At 32.9% G+C, this 27,533-nt stretch overlaps 3 protein-coding genes across 3 annotated transcripts; all 3 read right to left on the reverse strand.

Moving 5' to 3' along the window:
• Positions 1-3,016: 3,016 nt before the first annotated feature.
• On the reverse strand, positions 3,017-4,913 carry LOC113776063 (putative receptor like protein 25). The gene is made up of 2 exons (XM_027321133.1): positions 4,289-4,913; positions 3,017-3,190 (listed from the first exon to the last, which is right to left on the reverse strand). Exon 1 carries the CDS (start codon positions 4,817-4,819, stop codon positions 4,289-4,291), a length of 531 nt encoding a protein of 176 aa, XP_027176934.1. The 5' UTR covers positions 4,820-4,913; the 3' UTR covers positions 3,017-3,190.
• On the reverse strand, positions 4,864-7,219 carry LOC113776313 (receptor-like protein EIX2). Its single transcript, XM_027321443.1, has 3 exons — positions 7,212-7,219; positions 5,048-7,073; positions 4,864-4,971 (listed from the first exon to the last, which is right to left on the reverse strand). The coding sequence occupies exons 1-3, from the start codon at positions 7,217-7,219 to the stop codon at positions 4,864-4,866; spliced, it is 2,142 nt and encodes a 713-aa protein (XP_027177244.1).
• Positions 7,220-18,468: 11,249 nt separating this feature from the next.
• Positions 18,469-22,315, reverse strand: LOC113776363 (probable L-gulonolactone oxidase 6). Its single transcript, XM_027321505.1, has 4 exons — positions 21,806-22,315; positions 20,992-21,247; positions 20,784-20,885; positions 18,469-19,181 (listed from the first exon to the last, which is right to left on the reverse strand). Exons 1-4 carry the CDS (start codon positions 22,298-22,300, stop codon positions 18,469-18,471), a joined length of 1,566 nt encoding a protein of 521 aa, XP_027177306.1. The 5' UTR covers positions 22,301-22,315.
• Between the last annotated feature and the right edge of the window lie 5,218 nt (positions 22,316-27,533).

A 27,533-nucleotide genomic window follows, 5' to 3' on the forward strand; every position in this document is an offset into this window, starting at 1 on the left:
TTTATAATACTACTTTGTATTAACATATAATAAGTGTTATTTATGTGAAATAATTATAATTCGACACTATTTCTATATTTATAATTTTCCGTCCTTCTTTATATTTATCCGCTTATTTATTAACTCACATATTTATTAACTTTGTCAAAAGTGTGTGTATTGAAAAAAATATTAAATATAAAAAAATTACACAGGTCACTAAAAATCCTTTGTATATCTAATACATACTAACAAATAAAAATTCTATATGTATCTAATCAATATATATAAATCGATTATGCTGTTTTGTATTAATGCAGATCAATGAAAATTATATATGTTTAACATATATCCAATATATATAAATTAATAATACTGGCTTGTATTAACATATAATAAGTGTTATTTATGTCAAATAATTATAATTTTGAGACTATTTCTATATTTATAATTTTCTCTCCTTCTTTATATTTATCCGCTTATTTATTAATTTTGTCGAAAGTATGTATATTGACAAAAAATATTAACTATTAAAACAATACACAAATCGCTAAAAATGCTATGCACATCTAATGCATACAATAGCCTTCTTTTTATGTTTTTTCGCTTATTTATTAATTTTCTCCAAAATATATATTAGCAAAAATATTAAATATGAAAAAAATGCAAATTCTTAAAAATCCTAGGTACATCTAATATATGCAAATGAATAAAAATTCTATGTGTATCCAATCAATATATATAAATTAATTATGTTGTTTCGTATTAATACAAATCAATGAAAATCATATGTACTTAACATGTATCTAATGTATATAAATTTAATTAATTTTCTCCAAAATGTATATATTAGCAAAAATATTAAATATGAAAAAAATATGCAAATCGCTAAAAATTCTGCATGCATCTAATATATGCAAATGAATACAAATTCTATGTGTATCCAGTCAAATATGTAAATTGATTATGGTATTTCGTATTAATACAAATGAATGAAAATCATATGTACTTGACATGTATCTAATATATATAAACTTAAAAATAAATCAATCCAATATTTATTGATTCAAAAAACAATTATTCGATCAATAAATACAAATATATGATTCTAAATTTATAATTTCAAATTGTTAAAAATCCTTAATTTGTATATATTATATTTATGAATTTATATTCTTCACTATATTTCTTTTCTTTTAGTTTTTCTAATACTAAACTCTTCCATTATCTAACACACGATTTTGAATCTTTGGTGAGTTTCATACAAATTACATTCCAATCAATATAATTCATACACTATATTGCTACTCTCATTTCATAATAAAACTACATTTTTTCCCTATTTTCTATCTCAGATACTCATTGGTGATATACCCTCGCATATACAAACAGATAACATAAGAGTCATCAATTGCTATCATGCTAAAACTCGATGGATCTTTCAGCTAGAATAATAGAAATAACAGAAGGTTGGCCAATATTCACACAAAAACACTTCTTACATGAAGGAAGTGTCATCTTGTTCACCCTACTCAATGAAAACAATTATCATTTGCAGCTCATCAGCAGAGACTTTATCCAACAATCATAATTAAACGTGTCCACTACAGCTTCTTGCACAAAGCAATTATCTGTTTCCTAAATTTTCTTTATTCTACTTCCACTTATATTTAATAATATAAAAATAAACATATCGAAATTATTTCGAATTATTAATTTATCTCAACTCTTAACAAATGATTTACATTCCATTAATTTAAATAATATTTACATCCTGTTACTCTTAAAAAATTAAATACAAATCACAACAATATTACTATATCTATTTATAAATATATTAATCCAATATATTGTTCCTCTATTTATTATTCCAACCCTACTATCATATAAAGCACTCTAAATATTAATTATTAAATAAATCTTACATTACTCTTAAACAGTCAATAATGGGCATCCCGCGAAAGTCGCGGGGCACAATGCCTAGTATATAGTAGTGCTGGATAAGTACAGAACTTAGAAGTAGCAATTATGTCTACATGGACGGTTTGGAGTATGAGATGGCAATATAATACTTCGTCATGTAAGGACAAAATTGAAATAACAAATAATGACAAATTTTTTAACACAAATTATAACTATTTGGCAAACAAAACTCTTGAAAATATTTGCAAAACCTCTAATATTAAATTGCACATAATTAGTAACATAATTTAAGAGTAATTACATTTATAAAACAATTTTACAATCTCTAGTTGCTAGAGGAGGGAGGGATGGATTGGATGGTAAGAGGAAACTGAGTACAAATAAGAGGTCAGGGTTCAAGACTTTTTATTTACATTAAAATAAAATGTTTGATCAAACAATGTTACAATGGCACAACAGCGTAGTTTGTTTACGATGGGAAGTTTTAAAGAAGTTGACGGTTGGTATTTTTCTTCTTTGTTTCTGTAGATAGAAAAGCGTATTTTAGGAAAATCAAAGCAATTGAGAATTGTTCACAGGAAAATTTGATTTAAATAGGGTCTTAAACTTAGCAATTCAGCTGTTTAATTTTTATACAAGATATTGGGCAACTCCTTTTTTCTTTTAAATGCGTTTATGAGCATCAAAGGCAAGTGGGTTGAAGATGGCATTGAAATTGTGAAGACAATTTTGGTTAAAGAATGGGAGTCAAATTATGTTCTACTGAATTGTGAAATTCGAGAAATGAAAACAAATAAAGTGAATTTAAGATTGATTTCTGTATTGCTACATATTTTTGTTGACAAATCGATAATCCAAAATATAAGAACTATTTTTCTGGAAATCATTTTGCTTACCTTACTATTTTCCATTATTAACCAAACCATCAAGAATTCAGCATTTCTAAGGAATTTACTCACCGAACAAAAAGCTTCGATACAGAAGCAGTAATTGCAAAGCCAACAGCGATATCATCTTATTATAAATTGCATGTGTTTTAATTATTCCGCATAATTTTGTTTAGTTTATGGAAGTCTCTTGTCAGGCAAACCAAAATAATAAAAATTTTTAGGCAAACTATTATAACTTTTATTGACATATCATTTTCACATTACATCAGCAGATGCCAAACAGAACTGAAAAAACAGCAAGCACTCAAAATATAATCATACAAAACAGCAGCAAGAGAGAAATTGCTCATCCTGAGAGCCAAACAACAGCAGCAGCAAGCACTTGAATGATTGTGGGCCTAGCAGATTGGAAGATAACAAAGTACTAATGTTAGTAAATTTTCCCCAGCAAAGTGCCAATTTCATCTATAACCAACCAAAAAAAAGAGAAATATATATATGAAAAGTCAACATTGTCTGGTCTAAAATATAAATATTGCCAAATCTTTATTCCTTGCTGTGGTGGAGGAGGTAGAAAACTAATCTAGGAAGGGCAAAATATATATCAGCGTTACATGAATATAAAAATTTATTCATCTAGAATAATCACTGGTTCAAAAGTACCTAAAAAACATTAATTAATAGTTTGTAAGAGTTTTTGGGAGAAAAGCTAGATTGTAAACCAATTAGAAATTAAATAACTATATCAACTATTAGCATAAATTACTATAGAATTCTTCTGAAGCATAAAACCGTTGACCGAAAATTAGATCAGTGAACAAGATAAACAATCTAAATTTTTCGACATCGAATATTTATTCCATACAAATGCTAACAGTAAAATAATTATCTTTATAATCGGTCATAAATAAAAAAATCAATGAGATTCTTGTAATATTGATTTTAATGAAACATAAGAAAATGTAATGTAAGTATGAATAATATAAGAGAATTATTAGATTTCAAACTTTTGAGAGAGTTGAAACAATTGCTAGTAGAAAGAGAGAAAGGTTTTGGGATCAAAATTTTCAAAAGGTAAGGAAAGGAAATATTTGGTTTCCAATCACATAATAGTTCATTGGGGAAAAATTCCTTCGAAAGCTATTGATTTGATGTTAGAATCATCTTGGTTTAGTTAATTGGTAACAGGCACTTACTACTTTACGTTACAATTGCTACGTTATTCTTTGTTTAAAAAAAAAACTTATTAAGCTCTATCATTTTCCCATTGGATAGAATTGGGCAAGTTGGGATGCATAAAACAAATCTTTAGAAATATTTGGAAAAACAAATTACAATAATTTTGCAAATTATCAATGTTAAGTTCTAATTAGTCCTCTGCAATCAACATAAAAAAGTACAAAGAATAAGTTAGATGAAGGAAGGCCTACAAAAATGTGAAATTTTTCAAAGAGCAAAATGAAAAACAGAGTATAAGTGCTTTTATAGGAACTTACTCAACGGAAATTCCTCCTCAAGCGAGTAGTCTTTACCCAGATTTTGTCACAGGCACTTTCTATAAACTTGAAATAAGCATAGCGCCATGACTTCTTGAAGAGAAGGATTCCCAGAACTCCCAAGAGACCGACAGCAAAACCCGGTCCTATTCCAGCATAAAACCAAGACCAATCAGATTCGCTGTGTCCTTCATCCTCATCAATAGGCCCATTTTTGGTAGGCAATTTGTGTTCCGAGCAGTTGTTTGGGAGCGGTTTGCCACAGAGTCCACTGTTTCCTTCATAGATGGATGGATCGGTCAAGGTTTGAAGCTGATTTCCTGATGGTATTGGCCCTGAAAGCTTATTGTGTGACAAATTCAGAGAGTTCAATGAGTACAAATCAGATAAGCTTTCAGGGATTGCACCGAAGAGTGCATTCATTGATAGATCAAGTGTTTCAAGTTGCTTCAAGTTGCCAATCTTCTTGGGGATCCTTCCAGTCAAATGATTTTGTGAAAGATTCAAAACTTGCAATTGAACCAGTTCCATTATCCCATTAGGGATCTCGCCAACTAAATTATTTGCTGAGAGGCTTACGGATTTAACAAACCGAAGGCTACTTGCGTAATACTCAAATTCTCTTCCTCCCTTAATGTCTTGAAGGCTTTCTCGTGAACCACAGCCGTAATCTCCATATAGCCCTGATACCATGGCACTAATGTTGTTAAAGCAGTGAGGAATAAATCCACTCAAGTTATTATGTGCTAAGTTTAGCACTCGAAGAAGTGAGAGTTGGCAGAGTGTATCGGAAATAGGTCCATGGAAGTTATTTGACTGAAATCTTAGAAACCTTAAATTTGATAACTTTTCCCCAATCCAAGCTGGTATAATATCCTTCAATCCATTGTCACCGAGATCAAGAGTTTGCAACATGCTCATATTCTGCATTGAGGTAGGGAGCTTCCCAACGAATTTATTTCCACTCAAATGCAGATAAGAAAGTCCCGACAAGTTACCCAGTGAACTCGGAATTTGACCGGATAGACTGTTATTTGCCAAGTCTAGGACCCACAGGTTTCGTAAGTTTACTAGACACAGAGGAACTCTTCCGGACAGAAGATTGTTAGATAGATCCAGAAAACATAAATTTTCCGACTTGCACAAGTCTTCAGGGATAGTACCTGTGAAACGGTTATCATTCAGAGAGAGAGACTCTACAACCGAAGTTTGATCAACTTCAAGCTGTGGAATATGTCCAGTAAGAAAATTGTGTGAAAGATCTAAAGCTGAAATATCCAACGGAAACGATTTGAGAGATCCGTCCAATTTGTTGGAGCTTAGAGATATATCTCGATCAGCATAACGACTATGCTTCAATTGTTTGAACTCCAAAGGATTTCCTGTCAGGCTGTTGCTGGAGAGATCTAATGACGTAATGTTATAACAAAGCACTCGAAACCAGTTGGGGATGGCATCTGAAATGCTCGCATTCCGCATGTCTAACACCTCAACTTCCTTCTGCGTCCGAAGCCAAGCTGGAAACTTGGGTCCCACTATAATGGATGGCATCACAATTTCTTGGAGTTGAAAAGCAGGAACCCACGAGGAGCTCACGTTCAGAGCCAGGAAGTTTCCAGTTAGGTCCAGTGACTTTAGCTCTTGGAGTTTCGTAAAATGGTCTTCAGATAGGACGCCGGTTAATGAATTGTAACTAATCCCAAATGCTTGTAGCTTCGTCAGCTGCCCAAGATTGGTCGGTATGGTACCATTTAAGCTGCTAGAGTACAATAATAGGTTAGTTAGTTTTGAAAGCTGGTCGATTTCACTTGGTATTGACCCTTGCAAATTATTATTACTCAGATCCAAATAAGTAAGACTGCTTATGTTACAAAGTGATTTCAACGTCGAAGCGTCAAAGCGGTTTGCAGATAGATCGAGATGAACTAGAGAGGTCATTTGGTCAAACAGGCCATGAATTGGATCAAAAAGATTATTTCTACCAAGACCAAGATCATGGAGGCCAGTAAGATTACGGAGCCAAGGAGGGACCATGTAGTTGTTGAAATTATTTTCACCGAGATCAAGGGAAGCAAGAGATGTGAAATTGACATGTGAAAGATGAGAATGGATGAAAAGAAAACAATGATTCAAGTATAGTGTTGTTAGTGAAGGAAGCATGTTAATTGACTGGAACCCATCTTGAGCGTCTGTAAAGTTCACCCAGGACAGGACTAGGCATTTTAGAGAAGAGAGTCCAGCAACCCACCTGAGATCCTTTGTGCTCAATGAATTCCATCCTCGAGAGAAAATTGAATCTCCAAGATCTAAATACCTTAAATGCGAGAGATTTCCTAAATGATGGGGAATTTCACCATCAAATCCTGCACTTGAGAGATTGAGGTATCTCAAGTTTTTCAACAATCCAAGGAATGCAGGAACTTGGATTCCTAAAAAATTATTTGAGCTCAAGTCCAAGTATCGCAAATTGGTCAAATTGGCCAAAGATGGATTTAATTGGCCTCCCAAGCAATTTTTGCAGTGATCATCATCAGCATAATCAAAAAATGGCACTGTATTGCGTAGATCAAGTTTCAAAACACTGCCGGTAGTATTGTGACAACTAATGCCTTCCCATGAACAACATCTTTTTCCAATCCAAGATGACAGATGATTTGATTCATCTATCAACCCCTGTCTAAATTGAAGAAGGGCACGCCGTTCACTTTCAATACAGGTGACATTTGAATGATGATAAGCTTGTTTGCTGCTGCCAAATGGGAATTGGCCAGTGACAGGAATCGAACTGCATAAGAAGAGTAGTAGTAAAGATGAAAAAGTGCAAAGAAGATGATGCTTCATTGGATTTCTTTGGTATTATTGGTTTATTCGGTATAGTTAGCTCAGATGGGTGGCCTCATTTATACTCTTATAAAAGCATCACTTCACCATTCTGTGTTTGTGGGAAGTAGGAAGGAACTATACAAAGGTGACAAAGGACGACGACTTGAAGTCTTCTTGGAAAAAAAATTTGTTGACATGTTGGAGGGGAAAGACAGAGTGGAAAGTCCTTGCGTGCTTGTGGGGAAAATCCTTGGTGATATACAAATGTAACTATTAATTCATTTTTATTTGGATTTTAATTTGATTTGGATACCTACGTCACCACGGAAAATCAATCCTAACCTATTTTTTGTTATTCATATTAACTACTGATCGGGAAACATTGTATGTGTGTATAAATAATTCAAGTTATGTGTAGTTATAAAAATTAGTTTTACACTTTGAAAATTTATGTTTTATGAACCTTTGTGTGAAAAACAATAAACACGAGTAGTTAATTTTTGTTAGTTATTGTTAATTGTAAGCATTAGCAATACAACTAAAATTTTGCATAAAACAAGAAAAAGTAATTTTTCGAATATGGTTATGCCATTTTATCCCTTTTTTTTTTTTGAAAAGGCCATTGTTAGTTATTGTTAATTGTAAGCATTAGCAATACAACTAAAATTTTGCATAAAACAAGAAAAAGTAATTTTTCGAATATGGTTATGCCATTTTATCCCTTTTTTTTTTTTTGAAAAGGCCTTTTTATCCCTTAGTGTAAGAATGAAAATGGTAAAGTAAAAGATGACAAGAAATTTGTTTTATAGTTAGACATGAAAGAATTAATGTTTGATATAATATCATTAAAAAAAAAAAAAATTCTGTGTTCGACTTCATATTTATTTATTTATTTGGCAAGCAATATCCAAATCTTGATGGTTTGCAATCTATAAGATAAGGAACTTAAGCATTTTCTTTTATGACAATTACAACTATGTAGACATGGGGGACAGAATTAGTTTTTTTGGGAAGAATTGATAGTTATATTAGTCACAACTGTACGCATGACTAAATGGCAATTATTCCTTAAACAAACAAGTTCATAACTTCGTTTATATGTTACATGACATGATTGTAATCACACCTTTCTCAGTTTGTGTCCATTTTAATTAGATGATTAGGAATGTTTACAAATGGAAAAAAGCGAATATACCATATTTTTTAATATCTGAATTCTGACATCTGCAACATGTATAAGCAGGTCCCCAAAAAAATTTACTGAAAAGATGAGAGTTGCACACTTTATTTCATTATAATATTCGCCTAATAAAAATGCATTTGTCCCCTCAAACAAAATGATAAATCATTATGCTAGCTGCATGGTATAACTCCAATGTATTAGCACAAGTGACACGCAGTCAAATCCCAAAAAAAAAAAGGAATTCTTGTCATTGTAATTTTTTTTTTTTGTTGGGCAAAATCACGTCATTTTATTGATTATCAGAAAACTCTGTTCTGTGCTATTTAGAATATCTAACAAATGATTAATATCTAACATTGTGAAAGTTTCTATTCCTCCTATTGTTCAGTTCTTATTAAACTTCGAGTAAGCATCTGATCTAATCGAATTTGGCTGATGAAAAGAAAAGTAGTTGGCTAGAAATATTAGTGGAATAGTACTATAGAAATGCTCCGCAGGAATAGTACTATAGTAATTAGCTAAAATCTTGTAAATCATTATCTAAAATTACCAGCTGATACACGAAATAATGTAAAATCTTATACCGTAGATGTAAATATTAGAGCAAAATATGTAGATAATATGACAATAATATGTGAAAACATACACTCAATCTATCTTTTTAGTTACAACCTAACTTGTTGGGATAAGCAATCTAAGAATCACTCAAGGAAATTGATTCAATAGCTCTTCTTGTGGTTCATAGATAGTATTTAGTTTATTGTTGTAAGGAATATATAAGGTAATTTTTCTGATTTATTTTACGATAAGACCAGTATTTCTATCACAGCTAGCTCTTTTCATGAATCATGAGCGAAAATTCACCATGACTAACTCTTTGATTTATGTATCAAGGATACTGCTTTGGTACAATAATAAATGTTTGTAGAAAATTGTAGATAAAACAAGTACGACTGAAAGTCTTTATCGCTAGCGACTTGATTTATTTATCAAGGAAATTGATTTAGTACTGGTCATCTGTAAAGTAAGCTTGGATAAAATATCACCTACAGTAATAGTAGAAAATTACAGATAAAATGAGTATGACTGAAAGTCTTCATGGAAAGTCCGTAGAGTGATGCTTTCCTTTATCAATTGGTATCAAAATTAATGGCATGGACCACTTAATTAATGGCTGGTTGAATTTTTTTTTATATAGAAAAAAATTTCACTGATAGATTGCTGGAAATCATCCTGCATGATTTGATTTACATCACTGTCCTAATGACAGGTAAAACATGCATAAAAAATTATAGATCTGCAATAGATACAGTATATTTGAAAAATACAAGAAATCTATCAATTGTTTTCCAATAGATTAATCAATGCAACTCCCCTTGGATGCATGTTTTAATCGTTAGATATGCTAATCAACGGTTTGAAACTCCAATATTGATTGGCTGAATTAGTCCATCTTTAAGAATAAACCAACCAAATTTTACAAAATAGGATCCACATACTTTGTTAATCAGATGATCCTGCGATGTTCTTCATTAAAGTGGACAATTTACACACACAAAAAAGATTTAAACTTTATCTCATGAAAACTCTTTCCAACATTTATATGGATCTATGTCTCTTTCTCTGGTGATTTAAACTTTATCTCTTGAAAACTCTTTGCAATATTTGCATGGGTCTACATGTCTCTTTGCAATATATAACGTTCCAAGTTGGGTAGAAAATTGGCGGCCGTGCCGGGTCCAAGTCCTCGTCAATGGGAGTCTTGACACACCATGGAACATTTTTATTTTCTTACCAACAAAATCCTTAGAGACATATTTTGTACTGACCAAATGGTAATTTTGATTCTCTATCAGTTGGTTGTGGAATTAATTTTCTGATTTATGACCCTCACGTTTGCAATCTAAATTAATTTAAAAATGTTTGACTTAAAATCACCAAAGCTATTGAAATTTTGTCACACATCCTAAATTTGATAGGTTTACATTAAAGAAGCAAGTCAATAAGGTTTCCATGAGATGAGAACAACAAAATCTAAAGCACGAAGGACAGTATTCTGCATTCCATTTTGGATAGTTACAAAAAAAACGGTGCACATTTATCAAAAAAGTTTTGTATAGATTTTAAATTTTTTTTATGTACTTATTCATTATCAAAATTTGATCTTTCAAAAGATTATAATGTTGAATAAGAGGTTTGAGCATTCAAAAAAGTATTTATACCTGAAGTGAATTATATATAATGCGACAAACAATTTAATTGGATGACCTTGTTAGTTTCTCTTGAAGGACATGTTCTTTCTCCAAGGAAGACATTCTTTGACATTCATGTGGCATTATAAATCATAAGTAAAACATTTTAGTTGCTTTTAAATTATAAAGAAGATGAAGCTCAAAAAAAAAAAAAAAGAATAGACCAACAACCTAGAATGCAAATATCAAACCAGGAAAAACAAAGAAAAATTCCTAAATGCATAGCCTCCAAGATCAAGACGTCCACATATAGCGTTTCAAAGGGCTTATTGTATGGGCCTCAACCAAATTATATGATCTATTCATGTCGACAATTATATGGGTCATTTTAGAAGGAAAACAACTCCTAGCATCAAGCCACCCTATTGGGCAATGACGTTAAACTCAAAATTCTATCCAAAAAGTCAATCCATGTCTGGTTGACAGAAAAAATTCCCAATGACGTATCAATTGTATACATGTAGTTAGGAAAAGTCTCCAATTGGGTGAAGACTGTGAAAAGTTTACAAGCATAAATGGACGCTGTTTCGATGGATACGTACTTATAAATGAGTGGCTAATATGATGCGACATATAGGTTTTATCCTGCTATCACAGGTTTTACTAGGGACAAAATTGTCATAGTAAATTTGGCATAACTAATAGTAAGTTTTTTCACAAAACAAATAACTTTTATTATTTATTGTAACTTGCTATTTAAATATCAAATCTTACTAGATTTTTTTAGCAAAAATTACCATTTTTTTTATATAAAAGATACGATTTCTCAAGAAAAACTTATGACTTCATTAACAAATCTTACCACTTTTTTAGTAAATGTTACTATATCATTAACAAAACGTTTCTATTTTTCGAACAAAACATCACATTTTTTTTACAAAACTTGCTACTTTTTCAAACAAAATTTATGACTTTGCTAATAAATTTTAACATTTTTTCATGTACAATATACCAGTAAAGATCTAAATAATGATAAGATTGATTACTACTGCCAAATGGGAATTGGCTGGAGACTTGAATAAGAACTGAATAAGAACAGTAGCAGTAAACACGAATATAAATACCAAGAAGATGCACCATTGGATGTTTTTTGGTACCGGATATTTGATAAAGCTCGCTCAGATGGGTGGTTCATTTAAATGTTAGTAGAAATTGCTGATCAAGACGACTACATAAAAGTCTTCATGAAAAGTTGATAGCTTGCTCTCGAGAGTGATGTCCATCGACGACTTGGGACAGGGATCGTTGTCAGGTTAATTGTCTTGAACGATTTTTGTTAATGTATTAAATAATAAGTTAGGTAGTCAATGAAAGTCTCCATACACTGTGGAAAAAAAATCCTTGGAGACATATTCTAGATTCAATTAATGGAAATGTTCATTCCCTATCAGTTGGTTGATTTACTGATTTACGCTACCACAGAATTTCCACCCTCTTTTTTGCAATTTAAATTAATACAAAATGTTTGATAGAAAATCACCAAACCAATTGAAAATTTGTCAAATGGGAATAATAAATATTTTGGGGTTTGAACCATTTTCATCTTTAAAGTTTCCTTGAAGACATATTTGGACCTAACAGTTTCAAATTTTTATCAATTCTATATAATTGACGACAAATCAAATAATTTGGATACCAAAAAAAAAAAAGAGCTTGGCGAATAATGAATTAATTTTTTGTACACTATTAGTGTAAATATTTTTTATACTAGCAGTTGTAGATGTATGCTACTTTTGAAAAAACTGAATTTCAAATCTAAAATTAAATTATGTAGCATATATCCAATATAACTTATGTATACACAGGCAGTGCATAAAAAAATTATAACTTATATAAAGTATCTTTATTCGCCCATCTCATATTTTTTCTCATTTAGTCCTTTTCCTTTTTCTCGAACACAAAGTAATTTTTATTAATAATTTTAGTTTCTTCCACCATCAAATTCAGCCGCGCTAAAGGGTGTGACCAAAATTTCAACTGGTCTCTTGAAAAAAAAAAGCGCAATCTTTACTTTCTTCCCATTTGTTTTCATTTTTAAATATGTCTCTCCTTCTTCTTCTTATTATTATTATTTGTTTTCACGTTCTTCAACAATTCCTTCCACTACGGATTGGGTTACCAAATTAAATTTCATCATAATGGTTTCGATGCCTCTGGCCTTATACCCTCCTTCTCCTTATTCATATTAATTCTTGGGCTTGGATAATTGAAGAATTACAACCAATAATGTGCATCAATAAATTTATTTATTTATGTAAATGCAAGATTTTTGTTTAGTGGATTATAATTTATAGCTTTTTTGTTTCCCAGGTCAGTCATGCAAGTAAAATTTTTTTTTTCGGGTGCAAGTAAACTATTATGTATTATTTTTATTAGAAAATTTTATTTATTTTTAAGAAAATTTTGACAGAGTTTCCCCTTAAAAATGGACGAAAACTCCCTACCAACAAACCCAAATTGAAGAAAAATATCACATGGCACTTGCTACATTCTAAGTCTACGAAAGTTCGAAAATCCCAATTGATCAAGAACAAAATCACCTCTCACCAAGCGAGGCACTTCACAGAATGATTCATACATCGAAATAATTCGCGATTCCTCTCGAATGTTTGTAAGACGATACCTTCTGTACTTTAGCAGTTCCTGTAGATGCTCTCGTGACCACCATGAACACCGTGCTTTCCCATGAATGATTCCCTTACAACTTGTGTCCTAAAGTTGGGAAACGACATTGAATCTAGAGCTACAATGGCTTTAACCGCAGATGGCAGCTCTTGAGGTAAGTTAAAGAGTCGCTGTGATCCCAAGTTCAAGCTGGCTAATTTACCTAATGACAACATAGAAAAAGCAATGCACTTAAGATGCAAAAGAACAGGGGTAAATTATGATTGAACAACCTCAAGGGGTTAATTCCTAATTTAATATAATTGCCTATCCTTTGTGTTCTTGACGTTGCTGGGAGGGTCTGGTCCTGAGTCGTGACTCAGCATCGGAAATTCTGACGCCGGAGGAATGTTTATTAAACAAATTTGGTTTTAAGGAAAAAGATTCCCACTTTGGAGCTTTTCTGAATATTGTGGTTTAATCTCCGCATGGTTTTAAAATTGATTTTCTGATTTATGTTTGCTAGATAAACAAATTTTGATCCTCTCTTTCGAAGTTAAATTAACATGGGAGTTTCCTACAAGAAATCAGCAAATCAATTGAATATTTGTCAAATATTTTAAGCTTTTTTTTCCTTATAAAATTACAAGTAACCCATAATGGTGGGAGTAAAATAAATGATTACAATCCAACAATATAACAAAAATTACATTATTAATAAATACTAATAAAGTTTCTAAATGCATCTGATGCTTCTACAGCTGTTTCTCTTAACGATCACTCACAGTTTTGCTGGAGATAAGTGAATCATTCAAATCTTGAGTGAATATTCTGGTGTTTGAATTCTTCAAAACTCCATAAGGCAGCTGCAGTGGTGGTTCCTTAAGGTTTAACCGTTGTGCATTTCTAAGGTAGCTGTTCGAAGCATAGCTTACAAAATACGGGACAAATATAATATGCGATATTACTCAGTGTTTTAAAATCCAGACCGGAGCCAAGGCCGGTTCCCGATCTTTGCTTTCCAGTGCTAGACAAATGTAGTTATAGTCAGTGTTTTAAAAATTGGACCGGACTAGGTTCGACCGGTCGGATCGCGAATCGGCCTTGGCTCAGGTCCAGTTCATGCTTTGGGTTAATTCTACTTAAAAACCGGATTGAACCGTTGAACCGGTAGGTTTTTTTATTTTTTTCTATTAACTTGAAAAAAATATGTTTTTCTTAACCCTAAAAACTAATTATTAAATGCTACATTCACTCACTTTCTTCTTATTTTTTGCCTCTTATCAAGTTTGTATTTTTATTTTCTATTTTCTTGACTTCCTCCAAATTCAAAACTTCTTTTTTTCTTAAGTTGCAATATCTAAATATCAAAATTTTTGAGTTTTATTTAACATTTTTTTTTGATAAATTCAATTAAGATTGAGATGAAATTTATTTGTTTTAACTTATCATTTAAAAAATTTATTTGTGAAAATCCAACTTCTTTGAAAGTATTAATTGTTTCATCATATAAAGTCTTAAATTAGTCCAATGCATGTCTTATTTTATGCATATATATTTATATAAATTATTTTTTAAAAAATTCATTGAACCAGGGTTGAACCGGTCTGACCGATTGAATCTTGACCCGAACACCTCATTGGTTCAATTAACGGTCTGAGTTTTAAAACATTGGTTATATTTCACTTTCCATATGCAAGGCGAATACCAAATTGCGGCCCGTTAGTGTATTTATTCAACTCCTTAAGTCATTTCTTCGTGATGAACTAATTAAAGCTTGTATTTACCTTTGGAATTACATTTTCATTTCTTCTTCTTTTAGTTTCTTTTTTCTTTTGGTACTTTTTTTTCCCTGTTTAGCTGTTTTTCTTATTCACTAATGCATTCACACAAAATTGAAATACTAATGCATTGGATTGGAATTTAGTCGGATAGGTTCACGTATACATGTGTTGAAAGCTTGCGTTGCTGCTGAGACATTGGGCTCATTGAAGTCCCTAAAATACCCCTTTTGGGTTTCTCGATTAGGAGCATGATGGAAATTATGCGGTGGCGCTGCCGCTGAGTTCCTTGATTGGAACAGAAATATAAGTTTAAGGATTAAATTGGCTACAAATAATATATAGGGACTAAATCCACAAAAAATAAAAGTTTAGGGACTAAATTGGCCATTTTCCCTAATTAGAGGTACCAAATATATTGAATTTAGATTAAGAGCAGGGTGACAGTCAGAATTCCACAATCAATTAGGCGCCAAAAGTTGTATACATTTTGGATAATTGTGGTACTTGTTGTCTTGATAATAAGATATTACAATAATTCTTATTTAAGCGTTTGCATACACACAAAGTATGTAAAACAATGGAGGAAAAGAAAACGAAAAAGGAAAGGAAAGGCAACATCAGAAAAGGCCATACAACTAAATAAAGTCACTCGTATTTTTCGCCGATGTGGATCCGCACAGGGATCCACTTCCGGCACCAGATCAAACTGCCGCCAAATTTCCAAAGTTAGCCAGCTTAACAGATGATGCTGTGTTCTTTATGGAACCGGCATCAGTTGGCCTCCAAGTGTGTTGGCAAAGAGTTTTTTTGGTCCTATTGACAGCTTTAAGCTTCTCAATCAAACAATGACGCTTTGCGTAACAAAACGGAAAAAGCTAGAATAAGCTAATTTATTATGGTCATACTAATACTTCCTTAGCTTCAATTTTTTGTCATGTTTGGGAATTTAACTTTTTTAAAATAGTGTTTTGATTGTGATTTTATACTTCTCTTTAATCTTAATCTCCAAAATTCGAAAGTTGAATATGAATGTAATATGCATATTACTCTCCAAAAGGTAAAAGAAGGGATAATATAGGGAAAAGAGGTTATCCTGCAAAATTGTCAAAACTAATAGGATAGTAGACAAATGATGTTTAAATTTAAAATTTAATAGAATAGTAGGCAAGCATGCTCATAGTTTAAGGATTAAAGTAGGATGAATTTCATATTTTATAAATTAAAGTAGTATCCAATATTAAAATCTAAGAACTAAAGTGGGATAGATTTCATACTTTAAAAAATAAAGTGTCCAATAATATTGGATATGGAGTGCTGAAGGATTGTCCATGGATATGGAGAAAAGTGTTGCAATTGAGAACTATCATTTATCCTTTTCTGCAAGTGAGATTGGAAATGGTCAGAATACCTTTTTTTGGTATGATATTTGGCACCCGTTGGAGCGTTTGCATCTCAAATTTTCTGAACATTTGCTGAATAATTTAAGGTTAACCAAGGATTCAAAGGTGGCGGAATTCATTGGTTCGGATAGATGGAAGCGGCCCTCTGGGAGAAGATGTTCACAGGAGATCAAGGAACAGTGTAAGTGCAAATAATAGAGTAGGCCTGCCTTCAATTAGGAAATGTAAGTGCAAATGATGTAAAGGGAATCGTACCCCCTACTCCTTTCCTAGCGTTTGCTTCTTGGTGTTATTCGGAGGTAAGGTCCATGTCTCCCTCATTTTTTATTTTGCTTTGCCAATAAAAGACCAAAAAGTTAAATTAAAAAAAAAAAAAGAACAGTGTCAATCAACTGCTGTCTCCTTGTTACAAAATTTACATAGGGATGATCATAGTTATTAAACCCGGCCCGGCGGTTCGACCTCAACCCGGCGAACCGGTACTAAACCGGGCCGGTTCTTCAATTGATCGTTTCTGCATATGAACCGTTGACTTTTCAACGGACCGGCGGTTCAACCGGATTAAACCGGAAACCCGGCCGGTTTTGTGGGCAGACCGAGTTTGAGGAAAAAATGTTTGTCCAAGCCTTTGCTTGGATTCGAACTTCCGACCTTCAACTTTGTTTGTGCGTAGCTCACCACCAGACCACTTTGTCATTTGTTCATTAATGGTCATTCTTATGCTATATGAATGTTTTGTTAATTTCATCTTTATTTTTTTTAAACTCTCTCCAAAACAAATGTATTTGGAATCTTTTAATAAAACTTATGACCCTTATATTCTATAAATTATAAAATAGATTTCAAAAATAACATATTACATAATTTATTTTAAAGACAAATATTATTTTTTAAATATTTTTTTGCATTTAAAATTTGTAAATAATCTAGATAATTACAGTAAACATCTACACTTGAAGTTTGGTGGATTACTAATTAAATTTATGTTTTGCTGATTCTTATATGAATTAAATATTCTATAGCAAATTAAATTAAATGAATATTTGTTATGACATTATTTATTACAATTTATCTCATATATCCTATATCAAATTTATAAAATATAATATTTAAATATATGTAGTGACCCACTGGTTCAACCACTCACCCACCGGTTGAACCAGTGACCCGTTGACTCACCTCCCTCGCCGGTCTCCTCTCCGGGCCGAGTTTAATAACTATGGGGATGATCATGTAAGCTGGACTGAAACTTTAACTGGTGAGTCTAATATTAAATATGCATTTAAACAGTTTATTGAATCTGGAAACAGGTTGCAGTGGTATACATTAGTGTGGGGGAAAGGTTATATCCCAGGATATGCATTTATTTTGTGGCTAGCGGTCAGACATCGATTAAACACTAAAGCAAGGCTGAGAAATTGGGGAATTGCTGTATCTTCCTTCTACTTGTGTTTTCTGTGATGTATATGATGAAACACTAGAACATTTGGCTTTTGAATGTGACTTCAGCCGTAGTTTTTGGGGCAAGATTCAAAAGTTGTGCTTATTGTATAGGGAAAATTTGGTATGGCAAGAAATATATTGGTGGAGCAAGCGTAATACATCTAATTCTTTTTGTCACAAGTTAAGGAGGTTAGCTCCATCAGCGACCCAGCATCATCTTTGGCAGGCAAGGAATCAAATGGTGTTTCAGCAGGTTAGACTATCTAGTATGCAGGTTGTGACTAGGATTGTGAATGCTATTCGATTGATAGTTGTTTCTTGGTCTAAGATACCAAGGATCAAGGAGAACTGGGATTTAGTTCTTGAGTTGGGTTTTGACCAAAGCTGTCGTAGTTAGCTTACTTGTTTCTGCACTGCTTTTCTTTACTTCATTTGAAGAGTGTATAGGACTAGTCTTAGCTGATGTAAATAAGAGGAGTTTCCTCCAGTGAAAAACTTCATGTCTTGGTCATAGGAAATGTTAGAATTTTGCTCAGAAAAAAAGGTGTCCAATAATGAAGTTTCAGAACTAAAGTGAAAGTACTCTATAGTGTAAGAGTTCAAAGTAAAATTTAGCCATTTATTATTACATAAATGCATATTCCATTAAAAATGTAAGAATCTTATTGTCTAGAAGAAATGAGATACATGTTTATGATGATAAACGTGTACAAACCCTTGCATCGGTGTAAACTTTTCCTGGTCGACAAAAGTAACCTTTCTGTGGGGCACAATGGCTATCTTGTGAGCATATGCATAATCCTTCTAAAGCACAACCATCCTTCATAATAGTAATCCCATCTTTTATTCCAAGAATTTGGTCTGTCCACTCATTAGAAAACAGCCCTAAAGGATCATACAATTGTTTGACCTTCAAAAATTCGGTAGCATTTTGGTACTTGTTAATTGCCCCAACAAACGCCAAATTCCTGTTTTTGCCCCAATGTGGTAGCCCTCCATATTTAATCACTGCCATTTGCTCTATTTCTTCAAGGATGTCTTCATACAGTCTTGGGGCCATTGGATCCTTGCTTCTATAGTATGTTATATCAAAGTCCAGAGCATCTTCTTGCTTTCCCAAATAAGCACTTGAAGCTGTAACATACCTTATGAGGAAACCATCATAAAGATCTACACCACACAATGCTCGAGGCTGCAAAGCAACCAGCTTTTGCACATCTTGTATGAAATCTTTGGCTTTTGATAAGCCAATGCTAAATCCATTTTGGAAATAATATAGACCCTTAACTCTAGGATCCCAAGGGCAGGCAGTTATTAATCCATCCTGTGGGCTATCAAGGCAGGAACCAGATGATTGGAGGCGATTGTTGTACCCTACGACAGGATAGCCCTTAAACATTGAACCTGAAACGCATTAATTAGAAGATACCTTTGTAAGTTACGGGAAACAAATATTCTATTTCCAAACATATTTTACACTTTTGGAATCTAGATTGAAGACTAAAAGATCATGCCTTGCTGTTGCATCTTGCATTTCCTTGAAAGCAGTGTTTTCAAACTCGGCCGGACCGGCCGGTCCGACCGGTTGAACCGGGAACCGGCCAAGTGTCCGGTCCGAGTTGGTCATCAGAACCGGGAGATTCAAGACTCGGTCAACTCCGGTCAAAAACCGGGTTTGACCCGATTTGACCGGTACAAAACCGGAAAAACCGGTCCAACAGGAGCTTTTGTAAAAAAAGTTCAAACTTTTTTAATATTATGTTTTGGCCCCCTAAATTGTGAAAACTTATTAATATACCTCAAATATTTCATACTTTTTAAATATTGTCCTAAAATTTGATGTTATTTTTCAATTAAATCCATAATTTTAATTCTAAACTTGTTAATGTTTATTAAATAATATAAATTGTTACTTGATTGTTCTAATTTCTTTGTATTTTCTTGTTAAATATATTTGAAACATCAAATATATATGAATATACCTTTATTAATATCAATATGTTATTGGATATTTTATATACAATAATTTAATTTTTAAATAATTTTTATTTATGACGTCATCTGGTTCGACCCCCTATCGACCCCCGGTCGAACCCATTGACCCCTGACCCCTGACCTCGGCCGAGTCGATATCCGGTCCGGTTCTGAAAACATAGCTTGAAAGTGTAGACATTAGTCAAACGTCTCATGTCAGTTTTGACCTAACTTTTTAGAGTTCATTATTGACTAAGTCTTCGCATTCATTCGTGTTGTACACTCTATTTTCTTCATGAGAACATTTGAACGAAGAAACTAGACATTAATCAAATGTCTCATGTCTTGCATCTTGCATTTATTTGAAAGTGTAGACATTAATCAAACGTCTCATGTCAGTTTTGGCCTAACTTTTTACAGTTTAGTATTGACTAAGTTTTCACATTCATTCGTGTTGTACACTCTATCTTCTTTATAAAAACATTTGAATGAAGAAACTAGACCCATAGTTTGGATAGTAAAAATATTTTAAATATTATTTCGCTTGCATCATAAACACATTTTCTAATCTACCTTTTTATATTTTTAATCACCTTTTTATCTCATATACATCATATCACAAAAAAGTGTTACAGTAATTATTTCAAATGATATTTCAAATAATACAAGTCTATCCAAACAAACAACTGTGATAATACTTCCATTGTGCTTCAAATGTTTGGATGATGACTTCGGTTAAATTGGTATTTATTAAGCTTTAAAGCTTAAACATTGATACAAGAAACTAATATGCAAAGCAATTATGAATCCAATAAATTAATATGCAACGTTCTGGGGATAGTCCTGTTTTGATACTTACACAAAATACCACACGAATGAAAAAAAGAAAGAAAGAAAAAGGCCGTGGAGTTATTACTAATTTGATTGTTTTTACGATGAAAAACTTTTGTCTTGATCATTGAAAAAAAAAAAAGGAAAACAAAGAACAATTGATTGCAAAATTTAAACAGTAGATTTTGGACAAATATATACCGTCGTTTGTCAATCCATATGCAGCGTTTGTCAATATAGATGTGGTTATGCCTCCATTTATGCACTTCCCAACAGCATCACGTATGGATTCTTGAGTCTCCTCTATTCAAAATTAAACAAAGAAAGCCAGAAATAGAACTTCAATCAATACATGCTGCCCCTTAAAACTGCAAGTATCATTCAGCAAACTTATGTTGACTTAACCTACCTGCTGTTCTTATTAGTGCTAGAAAGAGTGAAGGTGTAGATCGAAATCCCATAAAATCATAAAGACCATTTCCGGTGGTGTTGGAGGGGACTCGATCATCAATCCGATAAACTACCTTGTGTTGGCTTGGGTACCACGTGAAATCTGCAAACTCATGCTGTCTGCCGAAGGTGGAGGCTTGATCTCCGAAGTCTGAATCATTTTTCTGAACATATGTGATTGATCTCTTGAATAACGGTTGCAGTTGTAGAGTCACCTGCAAATGTATTATATATTTACTACACGGGAAAAAAATCCTTGGTTTTTTCTTTTTTTTTTCGTTACATTTCTTTCCTTAAAAAAAATATAGGTAAGAAAAGAATTAATAAAGCATAAAGTTCCACTTTTCTTCTATTACTTTTTTGAGTGAGTGGTCCATAAAATGGCAATCTCTCTCTCTCTCTCCACCCTTTTTCTGTGTTTTAGTACAAGAAAAAAATTTAAGTCTTGCAGGGCAAAGCAGGAAAGAGAAGGCCTTGAGTTTTGAACTAGAGACTCCACGGTCACTACAGACTTGATAACTTTTCTGTTCCTCTGGAAACAATCTAGATTTGCATGGAGTATAAATGAAAATTTTTAATCAGATGAAGGAAAATCTACAATTTCCAACTTGTTTGGTGACGAGATAGGAGAGCCTACAGAGGATACATCTTTTTCTTCCCTAGCAGTGGCGAAACCAAAGGTTGAGATTTGAGGCAAGACTAATAAAGATGTGTATTTGCTTTATAAGCTCCAAGGAAAAAATGGATACGTTGCATCAAATCATAATTTATACCTGTGAGATAACTCCAAGAACTCCAAGCGAGACTCTAGCAGCATTAAGCTCAGGATCACCATTTCTCAGCGTTCGAACTTTTGCATAACCCTCATCAGGGCCAGCAGGTGTAACAATCCTGAGCTGAATCACATAATCATGAACAGCACTCCCCAAGCCCCACAATGTGCTTCCATGAGCACCCGTGCCCAACATTCCACCAACAGTTAAACCCCACCAATATGGAGCATACGGTAGAGCAAGCCCCGCAGCAGCACTGGCATTGATCAGCTGCCTTAGGGTCACCCCGGGCTCAACTGTGATAGTCATGGCTGATTTGTCAACATTTACGGTTCTATTCAGGTACTTGGTGCTAATGATTATCCCATTTTCACCGCCTGGACACATGAGCTTAGGAATACTATGCGATGTTGTGGTTGCAACCTTCATTTTTCTCTGTAATGAAGTTGCATTTGCCACAATTGAAATCAGCTCTTGCTCAGATTTAGGGTACATTGCTTCAGCTGCACGACATATACTTCGATCAGGAAACGTCACATAGGTGTTTGTGATCGTGCAATTTGTGTTTCCTGATGAACATTTTATGTGATCTTCTGGGGGTGTACAGCCAACCAAACAAATTGTCAAGCAAATCCAATATGTCACCACAAATTGAATCTTAGCCATTGTTTCAAAATAGAAAGAATGAAGTAAAATTTCTTGATCGCAAGGAAGGGATGCAAGTTCATAGGAAGATTAATTTCCAATACCTATTTATAACTCTGGGGAATTGCATTAGTGGCTAAGTAGGGTGAGTGGTTGGAAAGCTAGTTAGTTGAACAAGTAATGTACAACTAGGATTATTTTAATCAGTTTTGAATCATTGAAAAACGTGGGGCTTTAAAATTTTTATGGTTTAATGTGAATAAATTCTCATGATTCTACGTAATCATGAAGCTTATCTAAGTTTTGCATCAAAAAATGGAACACGTAATCACACGTGCTATGACTACAACAATTTTCTACGACTTCAATATGCATTGCATACTAGCCAAGACAGATACTTATCAAAGCAGCTTATATGAATAGCATATTTTTTGTCTTCTTTTTTCTTTTTATTTTTGGCCATTTCCAATTTTCTTGGTTTTAGAAAGGGATGCTGGTTCATAGGTAGATTAATTTCCAACGCCTGTATATATCTATATATTTTACCGTGAGCAATTGTATTATTGGCTAAGTAGGGTAAGAAAATAAGTTGAACAAGTGATGTACAACTAGAATTGCGTCAATTGGTTTATAGATAAATGCTATTTAGCATTAGTATGTACTACTAATATATTATTATATTATATAGGTAAATGCTGTTAATAATAGTTAGTATATGGTATTATCATATATTTTTGATAATCATAATATATAATGATGTACAATAGACTATTTTAGTATTTGCTAATTGTTATATGATTATAATAATACAAATATACAACAATTCATAACATAACTATAATACTTATTATTTTATACATGACTAGAATTAGATAATAATTAATAAGTAGATGTATAATACTAAACATTAAACAATAAACATAATTAGTAACTAGAATTTAGATATTGGTAATTTGGTATATCATTCATATTCGAATTATTGATATTTGAATGCGTAACTTGTAACTTGCAAGTATTAGTGTGCTTTAAAATTACATTACATATTTAACATAAAAATTCATATTCTATATTCACTAGTCGTAAGGCTTTAAGCATAGATAAGACAACTAAGTAGTCTAAGTGAATGCAAATGAATTGCAAATCAATGTATTTTTGTATTGGCTTTCACTATTAAGAGCAAATTAAGTGATTTGCATATTTTTCCAAAAAAAGCTATATAAGAAATAAGAATAAATGTAAGTATAATGTATTACATACTTTGTAATTTATAAGTAAATAAGTGGCATTGTATATACAACTACACAATAACATAAGTAAGTAAATAAGTTGTATTTTGATTTGAAATAAATTATAAGTTTGTAACTAATATCATTTATCACTAATCATTGTAGTTTGTAAGTTTGTAACTAATATTACTTATTATTAATCATTGTAAATTTAATCATTAAATTCGGTTAACTCGAATTCATTACTGTTTCCAAATTCAAATTTGAAGTTGAAATGAACTCAGGTGTATCCAATTCGAATTTGAAAGCGGTTTAAATTTCTGTAAGTCTAATAACCGAATTTACCGAATTCATATACCCGAATTACTGAATATGCACCGTTTGCTCACCCCTACCTGATACCAGTTTACATTCCTTCTATGACTCCTGCAAGTGCCTTGTGAATTTTGAAATGGATTGAAGAAGGAATAGAAGAAAAGAGAGATGAGAGTAAGAGCTGAAGAGAGAAAGAAAGAGAGATCATGAGAATCTGAGATTTTATTGAGTAGTAAGAAGATTACAAATGAATTCCTCGATGATCCTCGCATTCATTGTGGATGTTTATTTATACAATTACTAGCTTCAAGCTCAGGAAACAATCAGCTAACTAACTAACGGACTAACTAACTCTCTTCTTCTCCAACCGACTTCAGTCTGTTATAACCAATTGTTGCCTTGTGGTCCCCTCCATTTGATTTCTGTTGCTGACTTCCCTGATGATCACTCCATTAGAAATTCTTTAAAAATATTACCAGCGATTTTTCTTTAGAATTTCGAAACATTAGCGCAAAGTGCTATCAAGAAAACTTCATCATCTTATTTTATAGAAAATTCATCCATTAATGTCATTTGCACTCTATTAGAAAGTGAATCTAAATCACAACTCGAAAGCAAATTCTCATTATTCATCACAAGCGTTCATCCCTCAAATTCTACACCAACAATCCTTAGGCTAAATTATTTGCGCATTTTATGCCACCCTATGAGGTGCAGAGCCAAGCAAACAAGTTTTTAGGCAAATCTAATATGTGATCATCACAAATTTAATCTCACAACATTTCATCTTAGCCATTTTTCAAAGTAGAGTTGATTATGTAAATTTTCTTATTTTTCACTTGTACATTCATTTCGAACACCACAAATATGAGCAATGACATTAATGGCTGTGCGGCAACTATTTTCTGCCACTTGATATGCTACGTAAAGCATATATATATATATATATATATATACCAATCAAAGAAGCTCCCTTGAATTAATTGTTTCATGTGTGCTTCGTCTTGATTATTTCCTAACAGTTCGCATTTTCTGCAACTTATTTTTCTCCGATCTTACCATGATTCCCGTCATGGTGGATATGATATACTTTTCCAGTTTTGAAAAGTAGTAGTACATGAAGCTAGGCGTCTGCCAATTGAGAAGTAGTAGTACATATCTCTAATCATTAAAAAAATGGGCAATTTAATCTTGCGAGTCAAAGGCTCAATGGTGCCAAATTTATCAATTGATCAATCTGGTACCAAAACTATGAGCTGATCATGAATCATTAAGATTAGTTAAAAGTCAGCATTAATCCAAGTTCTATCTAGAAATATGATTTTTATATCAGTTGAACCTGGCGTAACGAAACTGACCATTGAATCTCAGCTGCCATGCAGTATCCCACGATACCCACAACTCGTAAAAACCGGGACACCGTTTTGTACCGATGCATGATTTTTCACCCCCAAGAGCAATTCTTTATCATAGAAGATTGGTAGGGCATTAACGGTCAATGCAAGGAGCCTAGCAATTCATACTTGACTCAGAATTGTATTAGCAATCGAGAGCACAAGTCAAGTCTTTTGTTTCTTTTGAGCGCAAACGTCAAGTCTTTATTTTGTCTTTTACGAAGGTTAGGGGATGGAGAAAGGGAGGCAGTGAGAATCCAGTCCTTGCCACGTTCTAAATCACGGAGCCAAAGACCTTATCCGTGGGCTGTACGTTCCATTCTTCAGTTGATTTAACTTAAAGCTGGTGTTCCTATTAATAAGAAATAATATATCTTGAAAATTCTTCGGGATCAAGACAATTTTTAAATTAACCTTTGAGTTGATTCATGAAAAGGACACCTACATACAATAAAATACTTAGACGGGTCGTCCAAGATTTCATACTTAGTTAATTTTGGTAACACCCTTACGTAAAAGTAATAAGATACGTAGGATTGCTATGAAGATCGAGTTGACCTGATCCTAACCCATCCTCCCCTTCCACCTGTATAGTAAGTTTGGTGAAGTTGATGTTATAATTGCTAAGGCCCTGTCTTTGTTGGCTGGCCTCCAACTCTTAGTTGACCTGATCATCCGTTGCACGAGAGGCAAGTTGAGGTGGACTTGCAAGTAAGTGTTGGTCACTTTAGTTAAAGCTGGTTCTTTAACTAAGTGGCCTTTGTGCAATATATTGAGGAAAATTAGGCTCTTCCTCTCTTCTTTAATTGCGGATTTGGTTCATGTTTTTCGTGAAGCTAATGCAACGGTAGACACTCTTTCAAGACTGAATTTGGGATCGGATGCTATGTTTACTTCAGTGGTGGATCTTCCAATGATAGTTCGTGCCTCCGTTAATCTTGAACTTAAAAAATTATGTAAAAAAAAAAGTGCAATAATAATTATGATAAATCTTGTTCTTAAAATCATAAACCTTGATTTTATTTAACTAATATCTTATCTGTTTAGAAAAATATGAATGAGAAATTGTTGAATTTTGACAAGCTCATTTTGGACCCTGAAGCCCAATGAAATAAAAGGGCCGAGTTTGAGCCATAATGTTTCAAAACCCAAATCGATTTAACCTGAAACTAGTTGTTACGTTTTTCACTAGGGTCCGTTTGGTTGGACTGAAAATATTTTCCATCGAAGTCATTTTCCTGGAAAATCACTTCCTTCCCCATAATTTTCCAGTGTTTGGTTATTAAGTGAAAATATTTTCCAAATTCCTTTTTTCATAATTTTCCGGTTGGTTTGTCAATGAAAATATTTTAATTTTTCATATCTCATTCTTATTTTTATTATATAGTTATCATTTGTTAGACTTTACATTAAAAATGATAGTAAGAGTGTTATTATAAAAAAGTGAAATGCGATGAACATTTCATTTTTGGTTATCAAGACACAAATGTTTCAAGTATAATTCTTTGCATTGAAGCAAAAAAAATCTTGCTTTAGTTGGACAAATGGCAACTTCTGGTGACAAAATGGGAACGAACAACAAAACAAGAAGTCGAGTTCCCTGCATCCAAATTTATATTTATATGCTAAGAGTATATATATACACATATATATATTTTTTGGTGTAGTTGGTGGGGAATTGGACGGCAATGAATCATCAAGTGTAGTAGCAACTGCTGCTGCTACTCAGCATTGCAAATTTGCAATATACACATTACAAGCCAAGAAGACAGTTGGTCCCCCGATCTTCAATCAATCTCTAGATATATAGATTCAAAAGAAAAGAAAAAACATAGTCTTGAATAGATGTCAACTCAAGCACTGATCAGCTAGAAAAACAAAGCTTTGAACAAATCCAGTTGGCCTGCACCTACAAATTCGCAAGGCCACGGCAAGTGGCAAGTCAGCCCTACTTTTTTTCACTTCTAGATCACCTCCAAGGTTCAATGGTGCTGAAACACAACAGGAAAAATAAATATCTTAATATGTGAAAGAAACATCAAGTCCACTCGTGAAGCACAACCTATTATAACTCATAGGCCATACAAGAAACAATTAGTCTGACAAGGCAGTTGCATAATTCAGTTTACATACTTTATTCGACACCCC

The sequence above is a fragment of the Coffea eugenioides genome, chromosome 6 (genome assembly GCF_003713205.1).
Source record: "Coffea eugenioides isolate CCC68of chromosome 6, Ceug_1.0, whole genome shotgun sequence".
Lineage (NCBI taxonomy): Eukaryota > Viridiplantae > Streptophyta > Magnoliopsida > Gentianales > Rubiaceae > Coffea > Coffea eugenioides.

Excerpts from the sequence above, each read along its gene's own strand:
- LOC113776063 (XM_027321133.1), bottom strand. The coding sequence starts at position 4,819 with ATGGAACTGGTTCAATTGCAAGTTTTGAATCTTTCACAAAATCATTTG.
- LOC113776313 (XM_027321443.1), bottom strand. Across the intron at positions 4,972-5,047 it reads GCCAACTCTCACTTCTTCGA|GGCTATATGGAGATTACGGC; the intron begins GTGCTAAACTTA and ends CCATGGTATCAG.
- LOC113776363 (XM_027321505.1), bottom strand. The coding sequence starts at position 22,300 with ATGTACCCTAAATCTGAGCAAGAGCTGATTTCAATTGTGGCAAATGCA. Across the intron at positions 20,886-20,991 it reads AGCACTAATAAGAACAGCAG|AGGAGACTCAAGAATCCATA; the intron begins GTAGGTTAAGTC and ends AATTTTGAATAG. Across the intron at positions 19,182-20,783 it reads ATATGGATTGACAAACGACG|GTTCAATGTTTAAGGGCTAT; the intron begins GTATATATTTGT and ends AATGCGTTTCAG.